We start from the raw sequence: 14,268 nt of genomic DNA, 5'->3' as shown, positions 1-14,268 counted from the left end.
TACCCGGAAACAGAACGAGGTATTTTCCCGTCACCGGTTGGACCATATTGCCATCAGCTGCCAGCACGCGGAAATTATGCCCGGAAATGGATAACCGAACGGGACAATTGTACGCATTGGCGTTGATGACTCGTAATAAATATCGTCCGCCATGATCGACTTTTATAATCACTCCTTCGCCCTGGAACAAGAAACTGAATTAGTCGGCGATACTGAATGCAGGATTCAAATTCATTATAACAAAACTGTGGTTCTCCACGCTTTTATACGATTCTCTGCAACGAAATCGAAATGTTTAGTATACAGTAAATAAAATGATGTCTGGCTCTCTTCTCTACAAATCAGCGTCCGAAATCGTGAAGTTTTATACGCACTACAATATTTTCACGAATAAGTTTTCAAATACTTAATTATTAACTAAATTAATTCAATGTATTTTAACATTATATGGAATTCATTCAGTGTCAACATCCTTTTCCTTTGAACATCTCGAAACAAGAAATATGTGACTTAGACACTTTCATGATTATGGGCAGAATTATGAATTGCAAATTAGTAAAAGTGAAAACAATTCGACAGAGTACGCGATGAACGGACGAAGGATTACTATTGTAATGTTTATTTATACTGTGCGAGAGTGTTTTGTAATAAACGTAACGGGGTGCCAGAACCGTTGAAAGTTTGCTATTATTCACAGCTCTTTCAAATGCCCATAAAAAAGCTCCGGATAAAAAGTAAAATTTCTACTTGACCGCGGTGTCGGAAAAACTTTGATTTACATAAACATCCGGAGTATAACGAGGAGAGCAATCATTACTTCCGTAGAATGTATCGTTACGTTCGACACATTCAATAATCGGGAGATAGTATTTCACAGGGCTCGCGTATTTTACGTTACACAACATCACGACGAAGCTATACAAACCGCGGAATCAGTTAGCATTCCTGAAATAGCTTTCGCGAATAGTTATATTTAACGAACGCGTCGTTAGAAAATTCATTAGAGGCAATTTAGCATGACACCAGACGTCCGATCGATCCTAGCCACGACGGAAATGCGAAAAACTATAATATTTCCCACCTGCTTATTTTATCTTGTTCGCTAATCCCTTGCACAAATGATTTCACTTAGCAAGGGCATTATCTAATCGATTCATTTATGATCGATCGTAGCAATTATTAAATAATTCGTGTTCGATGACGTAAGTTGCGTTGCGCAAACAATGTTACAACGACCTGTACGAATAAACCAACACATTGTTAAAATGATGCATAAATCGTAAATGTACCGTGATAAATTCATGAAGGTGTTACCGAATTGAAGTTCATTATAATGGAATAATTATAGCATCGTATAAATAATTTATTACCAACGAATTATACATTCGTCGGTACGGATGTCTTTGTCGACTATGGCGACAATAAAAGCTGATTTATAATTCGCGAAGCAACCAAACATCGAATCGAAACTATTTTTTATTTTTCCGCTGGTTTTAATAAGAGCTTACGATTTTGATTAGCTAGATATTATTTAATAAATGATTGCCAACTGTTTCCACTTACAGCGGAGTTATTATGTCCGTGTATGGTGGGCTGTATCTACTTAGATCGAACTTTCTTGATTTCACTGTTCAACACCAAATTCCACAATTACTGTTGGGTGGTGCTTATAGAGTTTTTTGCGCTGATTCAGAATCTGTCCTTAATTTTTCTCCTAGACGCATAGTTTTTGAGAAACATGGCTTTGAAAAGAAAACATATTTTTCAACTTTTAACAAATATTGTGATTTTATTATAAAATATATTGAATTGTTCTTTACAGCAAAAGATTCTGTAGACTTTTCCGAATACAGTGATATCCAATATTAATACATTATGATTGTTCAAACAATCATTAAAGACGAAGAGACACCATTTTTGCGCCAATTTTTGAGGATATATTTCAATTTATCTCAAAAAATAAGGGTCCAGCAGAAAATCGAACTATACCACGCAATAGAGCAGACTTTTATCTTAAGAAACCACCCTTTCAAGTTTGGAACGTCGACGTTTTTTTCGAACCAGAAAGCAAAATATCTTCGCCCGACATGAGTTGTCACCAGTGGACCAATGGAACCACCCAACAGTAATTGTGGAACATAAAAAAAGTTGAAATTTGTTGGACAGTGTTTTCAATCTAACGATTGAAAAATTGCAGATTTTACACATGATTGTCCTCTGCTAATTTCGATGATGGAAAGAATTCGCCCGAACAAAAAGTCTGAAGATTAAACTGGACAGGGCTGAGAGCGTATGCGTCGCACGAAGAGAGGGAATGTTTTATCCGTTTGGTCCTGAGACGTCCAGGACGAAGATTATTGTAATGGCCATCGTGTTTCATTCATCGCGGCCATAAATCTGTCTATCCCATTTAATGACCACCCCTAGCCCCTCCCCTCCCCTTTCCCCCACTCCGAACATTATCAACTAATTAGATAAGTCAGTACCTGGCCGTTCAAGAGCAACTCGCTGGGCGTGGGCGGGTGTAGGTGCAAATACCGCGACAGCGGAGTTGGTGGCCTTGATGACAGCAGAAGTATCCTTTCCAAGCTGGGGTCATCCTGTGGTCCTCGAACTGTCAACGACCCGTACACGCCGTCGCCCTGCTGCGAAACTAATAAACCAATCCCATTACACCTCTCGAAATTTTTACGATCGACCCATATTTTCCCAGCACTCCCATTTCGGAAAATAAAAGCGTTTCGAGCTCCCATACCATTTCCACAACCTTCCGAAATTCGTCTGCAATGAACCTCTTATAGTAAAACGGCAACTTCCTTCAATCTTCAAATTGTTCTGATTTTTATTGTATAAATTTTTATTGTACTTTGAAAGTTGCCTCTAAATTCTTTATAGTGTCATATGTTAAATAGTAATTTTTAAACAATCGAATAACTCTAGTGCACGAAGATCAAAGCTAAAAATGTTTTTAAAAATGATCATTTTTGACTGTTTAACATTTTTTCCAATTTTTATGCATCCACTACATTTTTCCCCTTAACTTGTTGCTTCAGAATTTGGTGTGAAATCTTTGGTTTACGTAAAACGCAACAAATATTGCTTAATCGAACTTCCTCGATTCGAAAGTGTTTGATTTTAGATTAAAAATATTCGCTTAGGTAACGTTCAAAAATAGAAAATGTTGCTATAAATGGAGAGACTGTTCATGTTCTAATAAAATGTAAAATAAAATTGTCTGTCTCTTCCGTCCGCGGTGTAAAATGATTTCAATGTTTCTGTTGTAATCGGAAAGAAATTTTCAAGAGAACGTGTAAGGGAAAGTAAAAATACAAATACGGAAGTTTCTTTATCACTAAATCATGCATTTAGGAAAATATGTTTCGTAATACCTGTTCGCCCGTGCAACTTCCTCGTTATTAATCATTCTACCTTTATTTAAAAGGTTTGCGAACCAGACAATTGCACTGTGAGTTGTGAAGGAAGAAGATCAAACGGAAGATATTGAGAAATATTCACGTTTCTGGAACTTGCTACTATTGCGCTCTACTCTGCCCTGTTCTCCGTGCAGAAGGGAGTTACCGTGTAACCTAACTTCTACACGGTTCCAACATTATTGATCTACTTTGATTTTGTTTCTCCTGCCGGAAGTAGAAGCGGTTCTACAGCGCGGGAAACTTGCGGTCTGTTCAAACGAGTCGCGATAAAACAGCTTACGCGCGAGCAAAAACGAACATTAATCATTGTAAACTAACATTATCGTCGTTAATCATTTCACCGACCTTTATTTGTCGTTTAATTCATTTTTACATCTTGTTCTTCTATTCTAGGCAACGGATTATTAGAAAACTACGGTAGTCAAACACAGTTTCATAACAAAATCAATACAACCGCATAATGAAATCTTACAAATTCGATAAAGATTAAATTTTACAAAGCTCTACACTGATACTCGAATGAAGGAGTTAGATAATTATGTCAGTAGAATGGGTCTACAATGTTGAATGGTTCTTTCACTTTAGAATGTACGGCGGTCTTTTCTTTTTTACGCAACTCTTCTTTTTAAAACCTCGATTAGACTTGAACTAAATGTATATTGCCCACAAATTCTTAGTAAAAATTCAACTTAACTTTGTTTAAACTGTTCATTGGATTCTATTTTATTTGAAAAACATTTTCTTACCTAGATGCGCGTAGTAGAAAAAGGTGCCGGCACTTTTCGGTTTCAATTTGTATCGAAAACCACCAAACGGCAATATCGAGCACTGTGTAACCATCGAAACACCATCCATATGAGAAGAACCGTTTTGTTGCAGTCCATGCCAGTGCAAAGACAACTCCTGCGATCCCAATCGATTGTATAGAAGCACTTCGATCGTATCTCCAAGACAGACCTATAAATCCGAATCGTCACTTCGTTTCAAAATGTTCATTCGCTAATTTCGATCACAATGAACGACTTCCAAAGTCTCTATGTACCTCGATTTTAGGACCAGGACTTTTCCCATTGATCCTCAAAAAGCTCGTTTCCGGAATCACATCGTGGGCCGATTGACTTTCGAGTTCGGAGTGGTTGCGATTACTGCAAACATTCGAAAAGGATTGTCTCTTCCTCGCAAAATTACAATTTACCATTCAACAAAAATCAAACGATTCCTCTGTTATTAATTGGTAGAATTTCTCTAAGACTATACCGAAAAAAAATTCGTATATTCATTTTAACAGACAGTCTTCATGCGATGAAGATTTCTCCCGAAGATAATCTCCGCGATCGTTAGACACTTTCGAGAAAGCGAATTATCCATTTTCCCGGTAAACGAATGATGACAGTGCAATCCTATCGATCAGAAACGTCGAAATATCATGAGAAAAAGTGTCGAAGCACGTACGGGTGTACAGAAATGTTTCAAACGCGATATCAAGAATGATTCAAACGCTAGATACACGAGCTTCGAACTTGGCCACGAAGGAAATGATAGTTGCTGTTGTACTACAGGATTCGCATTCGTGTACGAGGCTATTATCTGGCTCTACTGGCATCGACACGGTTACACGAGTACGTGGCGGCAAGTGTTGGTATCAAAACCTGTTAGGATACATAAAAATCGGAGATGCACTCTGTAGCCAACTGTGTCAACCGTTAGTTCACCAGGATCACACGGGAAATTAGATATTCGTCTTCCCGTAAAGACTGACCGAGATTCGAACAGGTTCGTTATCGGTGAAAAACTCTTCAGTTTTTAGTCCGGTTGAACTTTTCGATTGCGCGTTCGCGGCTAATATAGCCGATGTGTGTATTTATAGTAAACCATCGTGCATTGTTTTTACTTCAACCGATTTAAAAGCGGTGATGCTGCAGAATTTTTTTTTTTTTTGGCAGCATTTTATGCACATCCGGGTGACGTCTCACCTGATAACGGCAGGCGATTCGCTAACGAAGAACTCGTAGCGGCACAACTTCTTCGATGACACTTCGTCGGCACATGGACGCAAGCACTCGTGATGATCGTCATCTAATTTTCAAAAAGGCGAGAAGATCATAACAGGATTCGTATACTGAAGCGAAACTAAGTTGCACAAAACAGAGACTCCATCGTGCTCTGATTCTTCCGATTTTCACAAATTGCAAAAAACGCGACTTTCACGGAAACGTGAAACATGTATCGTTTACAAGTACGATGTCAAAAGCACAATATCTTTCAACTTTTTGTCACAATTGCGCGTTACAAGCCGGAGTAATATGATCACTTCAAACCGACGATGGTTCCCGCGGAACCACAAAATTATTTGAAAATTTCCATCGTCGCGAGTCTTCAAGAACTTCTAATACAAGTGATCGAACTGAATTTGATATTTGATTCATCGTAATCGATAGAAAGAAAAATTGAATTGACTCTTGTTTCTCTCTAATTATTTTTTAAGGAAAAAGTTATCACAAATAAAAAAAGAACAAATGCATCTTCTCACCCCGTGTCTGGGACGTCGTCGCCCCCAAAGATACGAACACCACGAGCAAGATCACGAAACGGTCGAACCGTGGCATTGTAACCCAGAGTGGCCTGGGTTCGGCGACAGGGTCGTTGATCTATATCGATCGCGGAGTTATCATCGCGGATCAAGAGTCAAACGATGACCCAGGAAATAGGCGAGCGCGATGTTACGCGGTTCACGATCAAACGGCGACTCGGTAGGATCTATCTTGGATGGTGAAAGCAAGGCCTAGGCTAGTCCCAGTTACGCAAGTTGTGTTCGATGCACATTCGGATTTTTTCGTCCCGACGGAAGACACTGCAGCTCGCGCGGTTTGCCGCCACTACCGAATTTTATAACGGTACCTCAGAAAACCGGTCATCGGGTTTACAAATGGCGAAAGGCACCATGCAACATGTTTATCTGGTTTTATTTGGCCAGTACATTCCGCTGAGATCGAACGTACTAACTGGACGTTGCGAAACGTCCAATGGTGCAACCGTCTAAACGCATACACAGTCGGATCGCATGTACAAATGTATTTACAAAGCGTCGATGATTGCATTTTTAAACTTGATTCTGTACATTTTACTGCGTTGGAAGAATGGAGAACATTTTCACAACACCAACAAACGTTTTTCACAATTATACCGATAGTGATGATTGTTGATCTTTAGTACCTAATGATGTTTTTCGACACCGCCTTCCAAAGGCTAATCTCTCGAAATGATTAACCCTAAGATAGACAAAATTGTAGATGTTGGACAAATAAATTTTTAAGATAGATGAATTAAAATCGAATATTTAGGCTCGTGTGACCGTTGCTAAATTAGTTTTGTAACACTGTAAACTACATAACGGCACTCCAGTTTTCGAGCATGAATACTTCCTCGGGTTCTTGCACTCGTTTACACCACAAATCACTGGAACTGGAGGTTCTTTTCTGCAAGCAGAAGATTGTATGATTAATATTTATATTATAGTTGTTTGAACATTTTCAATAATTATACTACTCACCCTTGGGTAGGCTGCAATGGGAAATCCTCTCCCGGTGGTAAAGATATCGAACTCCTTTCAACTGTTAACCGATATGTGATCAAAGGAACCTGTCTCCTGGATGGTTTTCCTTTACTAATGACTTTAGAAGCTTTGGATTCTTGTTTCTTCAATAATCTTTCCATTGTTTTTTTCTGTGAATATACGAGTAATTAGATTGCGTTACAATGTTAATATAGAGACAACCAGCATAGGAAAATAAAAATTACCTTGTCTTTCTCTCGTTTTTCATCAGCAAGCTGTTTCCTTTTTAAAGACTTAAGAGCAGCCTTTTGTATAGCCTCCGCCGTCATCACTTTTTCTTTGTAACCAGTTGGTAGTGACATAAGTTGTTCTACACCTGCATGCGGTTCAGTATCGGTTTTCCTTTCGAACATGGCTCTTTGACGAGCTGTCATTAACTTCGGATCCTTCGGTTTGATCTTCTTTAATTCATCATCGACCTAGAATAGATGGAATTTGTAAATATTTTGATTGGAGTAGTGGAATTTATAAACATTTTCATAGATTTACTTCTTCCAGTTTTCCAGACTCTATAGCATCGAGCCAGCGTTCCTCTTCGCTACTAGTTCCACTGTCTTTACCTTTGTTACCCTTTAGTACTTTTTTCTTCACTGTGGCTTTCGGCGATGGCGTAGTACTTGAGCCCGCAACACTAAGATTAGCTGTCTTCAATACTTTCTCGCGAGGCTTTTCCAATCTACAATGGAAACAGTACATTATTTCTGTTCTCTTATGTTCATAAATTCTTACTTTACTCACCCTTTATCATCATCTTTCTTCACTTTAACTCTAAATGCTTTCTTTTTTTCCGTTTCAACACCAACGTTAATAAAGCTTTCGCCCTCATCATGCACTGGTTTCTTCTTCTTATGTTTTTTATGTTTGTGTTTCTTGTGCCTCTTTTGTGGAGATATTTCATTGGTTTCTAAAAAGAGAATAACACATAAATACAAAAATCGTAACAAGGACCAATGAAACTGAACATGAGTACATATTCCGATTTTTAAATTTCCCGCGAAATTTCCGGCAGCCACTTTTGGTTAGGGGTGACGCTTCATTCTGTTGTCTACCTTGAAAGTACTTAACTAACCCCAGCGAGGAAATTAAAAAAATAAAAAGGAGTAATTAATCAGTTCAACGGTTTGTTCAACAAAAAAATATTAATCATTCGAAATACAGGACAGCGTACCTACAGTTATATCTTCGTCTGTGCTTATGTCTTTCGTCTTACCCATTTTATCGAATGGCAAAGCCGCTGGCAAACCCAAGTGTCAAAGCAGTAGAATGTTGAAAACACAGTGCGTGATGTACAGAACTCAGAACTGCTCAGAACTCACAGATGCACAGTTTTTGCATCCGCTATAAGAGCTCCGTTCGAAGAAATAGGTTATGGTATTCAACAACAACTTATATATATATATATTGAATCTAATAATTCCATAACACTAATTACCAAGTTATCATTATTATTTATTAATTCATAAGTAGCTCTTTACTATGTCAGACATTAATTTTGACAATCTCGAATCGCGCTTTCCGGTTGCGTAAAGAAATATTATAAAAGAAGTTCATTACTAACATTCGTCACTGTTGTCAACAATGAAAACAAAATAATCTAGATAGTTTGTTACAAAATGGATACGCTCTGTGTAGGGTAGATTGTTTATAAAACTTTTCTACAAATATACTGAACAATTACATTTTTTAAAATCCATGCAGAAAATCGGGATCGGTCAAAATGTTGAATGGTGCTGCTATCTATATATTTATGAAATTGATTAGGTAAAAAAATGTCGGCGATTGATGATTTAAATTTATTAATTATTAAGAAACGCTTATAGAGGAAATAATAAAGAACATTCTTATATCAATATAAATAAACATTTATTAACAATTAGATAGGTGAACGAAAATTTATTTAAAATATTTATAAATAGTTCCTCAAATATACAATTGGATTACAAACAATTTCTAATAGTGCATATTATATTATTTCATACGATGTAGTTAGAAACGGTACTACATAATTAACATATGTTTTAATACATCTATTATTATTAATTATCCGTGTCCATAATATGTTGGCAATTTTTGGGTCAATGAGTTGTTTGCTTCCTTTTGTATAAATAAGTTATATATAATATATTTGGAAATTATAGATAAAGTTCGCAATGGAATTTATATGTTATTATATTGATTTGTTTAACGAAATTTCAATGAATACACAAAAAAAAGAATCATTGAATCTGTAATTATAAAATAAAACATTAAATCATAAATGTTTTTAAAATAAATAATACTGGAAATATGATGATTATATAAACACTATTTTTATTATGCAATTCCAATTTCCATATCACAGTAATATTTATTAATATTTGTAATCGAATAATTGATATATATATATAACATATAATTTTCTATGTTTTATTTGAAACAAGAAGATTTGTTAATGTAGTATATATATGATTTAATATTTAATTCGCTTATTGAGGAGAAATAAATATGTATATATATTTTAATATATTCCACATTATGATAATATATTTCTTTCTGCATTCCTACTTTGCTTTCTTTATTATGCTTTATTATCCTTTACATTTTAGAAAAATACCCTGTTCTCCAAATAAAAATTATCTCGGATATTTATAATGGCCCCTCCACTTCTTGCAAATTCATTCTTCTTGAATAACATTTGAAGAAAAATATTTTACAAGTCAGTCTTCTCTTAGTAAACGTGCATGCAGAGACAAACAGTATTTTACAAAGCACGAATTAGTATAATTGTAACATTAATGTTATTTTATAGATCTGCAACTATAGCGTAATGTATTTTTTTTCATCAATGATACAGAATATAATATTATTATTGCTTGTTTATAACAATTACAGCAGTATTTATACACAGAGCAGGATTGTTTTCATTGAATGGATCAAACGTTTTTAATGTCTTTCAGTATTACCATCCAGTACTTTACGTTTGCCTTTGCGGATAAGATATATTTTGGCAGATCTGCAAACTCCACGGCTTGTGTCATGTTACATGTTTTCTACGTACAGTTTTAAACGTGTAAACAAATGCAAAACGCCTTAGGAAACAGTGAATTGAGAAATATTCCTTTGACGTGTGAGCGGTATTCACTCGATTCTTATATAAGGAATCGGTACGCGTCTTTTTATTAATGATTTATGAATTACATGAATAAAAAAAAACATTAAAAAAGTAAAAGGTACTGTATTCACCCGGATACAAGACAAAACCTTTTTGCGTATTTCAAAAACAATTGTAAAATAGAAACGTTGCTGGCTTGCACAGTGTTGTTAGATTATAAATTTTCGTCGATTTAATAAGTGGACCATGGATACCCTATGTATTTTGATGGGACGTACTAGTTTCCTGAAAGAAAACATAAATAATCAGTATAATTTTCAATTCATTTCTAGCAACGACTAATTCTATTATTTTTACATATGAGAAATATGTAACTTGAACAAATGTTAATGCTCGTGTCGGTTTTACCTGACTACAAGAAGGCCGCTAAAACTGTGTTCTACCGTTAGGTTGAAAAATTCAAGCAGCGATAATTTTTTTCATTAACATAATATATATATATATATTTTATTAACATATATATATATATTGTATTTAGCTTAACTTATGTATTACATTAATTTTATGAACTATATAGTGGTTTTATATTAAATATGAACACTCACTACCTACAATTCCAAAAATTTTCTTATATAAAAGTATAGGAACTTAAATCTTTCTCTTTTGTTGTGAAACTTAATTCATGCTTTCCCATATTGCTAGCATAAATATATCGTCTTGTATTCGGGAGAATGAAATATGTCCTACTTTAACCGTTTTTGGATTTAGCAAATGAAGAAAAGAATATGAAGAATTTCCCTAGTGTTAAATAACTGTAGGTATGAAATTGGAATACATATGGTCCCTTCATTAAATGTAGGATTTTGTACCATTTCAAGCAAGATATGCTAATATTAGTTTGCGGTATTCAATAAATAACAGCGTATACGTGTCCATAAACTGAGTGCATAATTAAGGTAAAAAAGCATTAATATCAGAAAAAGTGTACAATATTTTGGAATGATATATAGAAATTAACACAAAGCTTATGCGCTTATAAAAAATTAATATGTTATTCATGATACAGGACCTATGTTTATAATTTTGAGTAACATTGGAAAACCAATTATATTTTTTAATTCATTCTTAAGTTCTATCTGGCTGATACCATTTTATATACTTTGTTGTAGATATTTACTGGCAGTGTTTACTCCACTTCACCCTTTAAGCAGTTTAATAGAATTTTTAAGTTTGACTAATTCATGCAAGCAAACAAGTTTATTATTTTTTTAATTTATTTGAAACATGTAGAAATTTTGTTTTCGTAATAAAAAAGATATAAACATTGTTGATTTCATAATAATGCTAGTGATAGTGATAAAAATAATAATAATTACGATGCTAATGATATTAATGATAGTTGTGATAATTATTTCAGTATAATAGTAACTATAATAATAATATTAATAATACTTATAACAGGTAACAATGCAGTCCTATGTTGTTCAACCTTTTTTACAATTGTTATTCTAAATAACTGCTTAAAAGTTGTTATAGAGTATAAGATGGTAAACAATTTGATCAGTCACAGAATGGCAACTTCGACTTTTAACTTCAGTTTTTAACATCTGACACGAACATTTGGCACATAAATAGTACTTGCATCTTCGTTCTCTTAAAGATACGTTATCTTCAAATTTTCAATATGAAAATAAGGACGTAGGGAACCTTTTCCATTACTCTATACCTTATTGCCTAAGTATGAATTAAGTCAAGACGAATTTGTCATTCTGTTTGAACTCAAACGATATCCGTAAATGATCCCAGATATGTGAAATAATTAGGATTTATATCTATATACCAAGAAAATATGAGTGTGTGTGTGTGACGTCAAACTTAATGGTAGCCCACCATACAACCAGTCCTAACAATTTCAACTTATGTTTTACACAAAAAAGAAGCAGAGACACATATATACATACGAAATATTTCTACATGTATATACAGGGTATTTGACAACGAGTGAGAAAAAATTCGAGGGCTAATTTATGACAATAGAAAACGAAAATGAAAAATAAAAATCGACTTCACTTATTAGTAACTTGAAAAATTAAGCCGAAATCGTATAACTTTTTATTCTTCATTTTCATCTTGTATTGTGTCATGAACAATCAGCTCTTGAATTTTCTCTGACCTGTTTTCGAACACTGTGTACATACATGTATTTATGGAATCTTCTTTGCATCTCTTTTTTCACACATCTTATTTTATATTTGCTCATATTTTAATAGATAGTAGGGAGGCGGTAGGGAGGTTTCTTGGTACGATGGCGAGCCAATGAACGCTCACCCTCTTCTTCATCTGATGTACAAAGTGGTGCGCCGCTAACTGCACCGCGAGAGGAAGTCGCTTTCATTAGTTCTTGGTCAGGACCATTTCGGTGCTCGTATAACAAAATGTTTAATGTCTCTTCATAAATTCTGGCTTCTGGAAACTCAACCTACATGTTGCGAATTAAAACTTTTTACTTTGTAGAATTTTATTTACATTGTAGAATATATCTTTAAATTAATCTGTATGCTTCGCGCATTACCTTAGTGTGTTTTTTGTCTGTTGTATACACAATAGAGTGACAACAAACTTCTCCTCTTTTGCGGCCATGACCATAGAATGTCCAACAACAAATTTCACTGCAGCCAATCACATCTTTAATAAATAGCACTCTACCGCTGAATCTAAGAGACAGTTTGTCGAACAACTCTATGTTTTTTAACAGATTGTCATCTGACGAACTGCAAAGACATGTCCTTTAATATTTATTTGTTCTTCGCAGTACCATGTACCCTCTGTGCCTCGCAAGAAGTCTCCTCCACTCCACTTTCGGTTCTAGCCGAATTATTGACTACTTGCGAGGCACGGAGACTACTGTAATTTCTATGAAATGGGTAGTATCACCTTGTGTATGAAAATTTGTTATTGTGCCTATTAATAAGCAACTTTACCACCGGCTTAGTGGTATTGCTGATTAGCAATTGCTCTTCTTTCGGAGAAGTGATTAGTGGAACTCTACAAATAGGTTCTGCTTCCTTTCGAAGAAGCGCTTGCTCGCATGATTCTGCTAATTCGCCGATGCAATAAAACTTTGCTTCTGCGAGCAGTTCTGCCATTTCCTTCGGGCTCTCTGGTAATGGGACAGAGCCGTCCCTCAAGAAATTTAAGATTGTTCCAAAGTGTTTACCAGACCTATCTATTATTGTCCAGCCTGCAAATCAAATTAGACATTAGCTAAAGGACTGTGCATCTTTTATAATTTGATATTATAGCTTTCTATTCATGCAGTTAGGTATACAGTTTTGTTCCCATATAATTCCCGAGTCTTTGCCTTATATCGGAACACTATATAGTTTTCAAACAGGTTGTTATAGTCTTTAACATTATTTAAGATCTGATAGCGACTAATATAAGTGATAGCACGGGGTTACTATGAAGGAAATAGATGATTTTATAAACAACATACAGTGTTTATTAGATAATAAAGATAGAGATAAATAACATTTGCAGCTCAAACGTACAAATTTAGAGACGTATACCATAAAATATTGGGTTGGCAAGAAAGTATATTTGGCAATTTTTTGATTCGAGCAATGAACTTTAAGCAATGAAATATTTTCCATTTTGTTCGATGATCTTTTGCCATCTTTCTGCTGACTTATTAAATTGTTTTTTATTGTAATTTTATTAATTCTCAGTTTTGAAAATCTTGACACGTCTTGCAGTACCTTGTATTCTATAAAATGTCGAAAATGTCTGCTTCTTTCATAGTAAGCCTGTATAGTATTAAAATGAAATAATGATAAAAAACAATTCACCTTCGGTGTCAGTGGTCATTTTCATGCGACCACTAAACATAGCACGTAACATAGTGTCATATTTTTGGAGTGTACCTACGGTTGTGTAGTATAAGGAACCGCCAATATTGAGCTTGACGTACTCCGAAGGATATTTAATTTCTGTTTTGTGATCTCCGGACATAACAAACAACGATGACGATATATCGAAACCTCAGATATCGATGACAACGAACGTTCGAACGAAAAAGTTAAATGTCAAAGAAAAAAATGTAAGCAGAAAAAGACGAAACGTTTGCGACC

At 35.0% G+C, this 14,268-nt stretch overlaps 3 protein-coding genes across 7 annotated transcripts in view; all 3 read right to left on the bottom strand.

Moving 5' to 3' along the window:
- Positions 1-6,227, bottom strand: part of LOC143213528 (uncharacterized) — a 35,351-nt gene extending 29,124 nt beyond the window's left edge. For 2 of the 3 annotated variants that reach the window (XR_013009988.1, XM_076433468.1), the window contains exons 1-6: positions 5,965-6,227; positions 5,408-5,510; positions 4,477-4,579; positions 4,181-4,391; positions 2,487-2,653; positions 4-181 (exon numbers count right to left, since the gene is read on the bottom strand). Coding sequence is in view for 2 of the 3 variants with exons in the window: in XM_076433468.1 (XP_076289583.1) it covers positions 4-181; positions 2,487-2,653; positions 4,181-4,391; positions 4,477-4,579; positions 5,408-5,510; positions 5,965-6,040 (838 nt within the window). In the remaining variant the exon portion in view is untranslated. Of the gene's footprint in view, positions 1-3; positions 182-2,486; positions 2,654-4,180; positions 4,392-4,476; positions 4,580-4,691; positions 5,284-5,407; positions 5,511-5,964 lie in introns of those variants that run through there. The other variant, XM_076433481.1, reaches the window with a different exon arrangement.
- A 151-nt stretch (positions 6,228-6,378) lies between these two features.
- Positions 6,379-8,574, bottom strand: LOC143213571 (INO80 complex subunit B). 2 transcript variants are annotated; one of them, XM_076433553.1, is made up of 6 exons: positions 8,216-8,574; positions 7,786-7,951; positions 7,537-7,723; positions 7,233-7,466; positions 6,985-7,157; positions 6,379-6,910 (listed from the first exon to the last, which is right to left on the bottom strand). In XM_076433553.1, exons 1-6 carry the CDS (start codon positions 8,259-8,261, stop codon positions 6,772-6,774), a joined length of 945 nt encoding a protein of 314 aa, XP_076289668.1. In that variant the 5' UTR covers positions 8,262-8,574; the 3' UTR covers positions 6,379-6,771. The 2 variants fall into 2 exon arrangements, with proteins under 2 accessions (XP_076289668.1, XP_076289677.1); XM_076433562.1 differs by having other exon boundaries at positions 8,258-8,571.
- A 1,250-nt stretch (positions 8,575-9,824) lies between these two features.
- Positions 9,825-14,149, bottom strand: LOC143213578 (BTB/POZ domain-containing adapter for CUL3-mediated RhoA degradation protein 3). Of its 2 annotated transcripts, XM_076433585.1 has the most exons (5): positions 13,987-14,149; positions 13,073-13,379; positions 12,711-12,909; positions 12,467-12,617; positions 9,825-10,423 (listed from the first exon to the last, which is right to left on the bottom strand). In XM_076433585.1, exons 1-5 carry the CDS (start codon positions 14,147-14,149, stop codon positions 10,416-10,418), a joined length of 828 nt encoding a protein of 275 aa, XP_076289700.1. In that variant the 3' UTR covers positions 9,825-10,415. The 2 variants fall into 2 exon arrangements, with proteins under 2 accessions (XP_076289700.1, XP_076289691.1); XM_076433576.1 differs by having other exon boundaries at positions 10,343-12,617.
- Between the last annotated feature and the right edge of the window lie 119 nt (positions 14,150-14,268).

This window comes from Lasioglossum baleicum, chromosome 1, assembly GCF_051020765.1.
Source record: "Lasioglossum baleicum chromosome 1, iyLasBale1, whole genome shotgun sequence".
NCBI lineage: Eukaryota > Metazoa > Arthropoda > Insecta > Hymenoptera > Halictidae > Lasioglossum > Lasioglossum baleicum.
The sequence above is the reverse complement of the archived record's forward strand: the minus strand, read 5'-3'. Positions and strand labels throughout refer to the sequence as shown.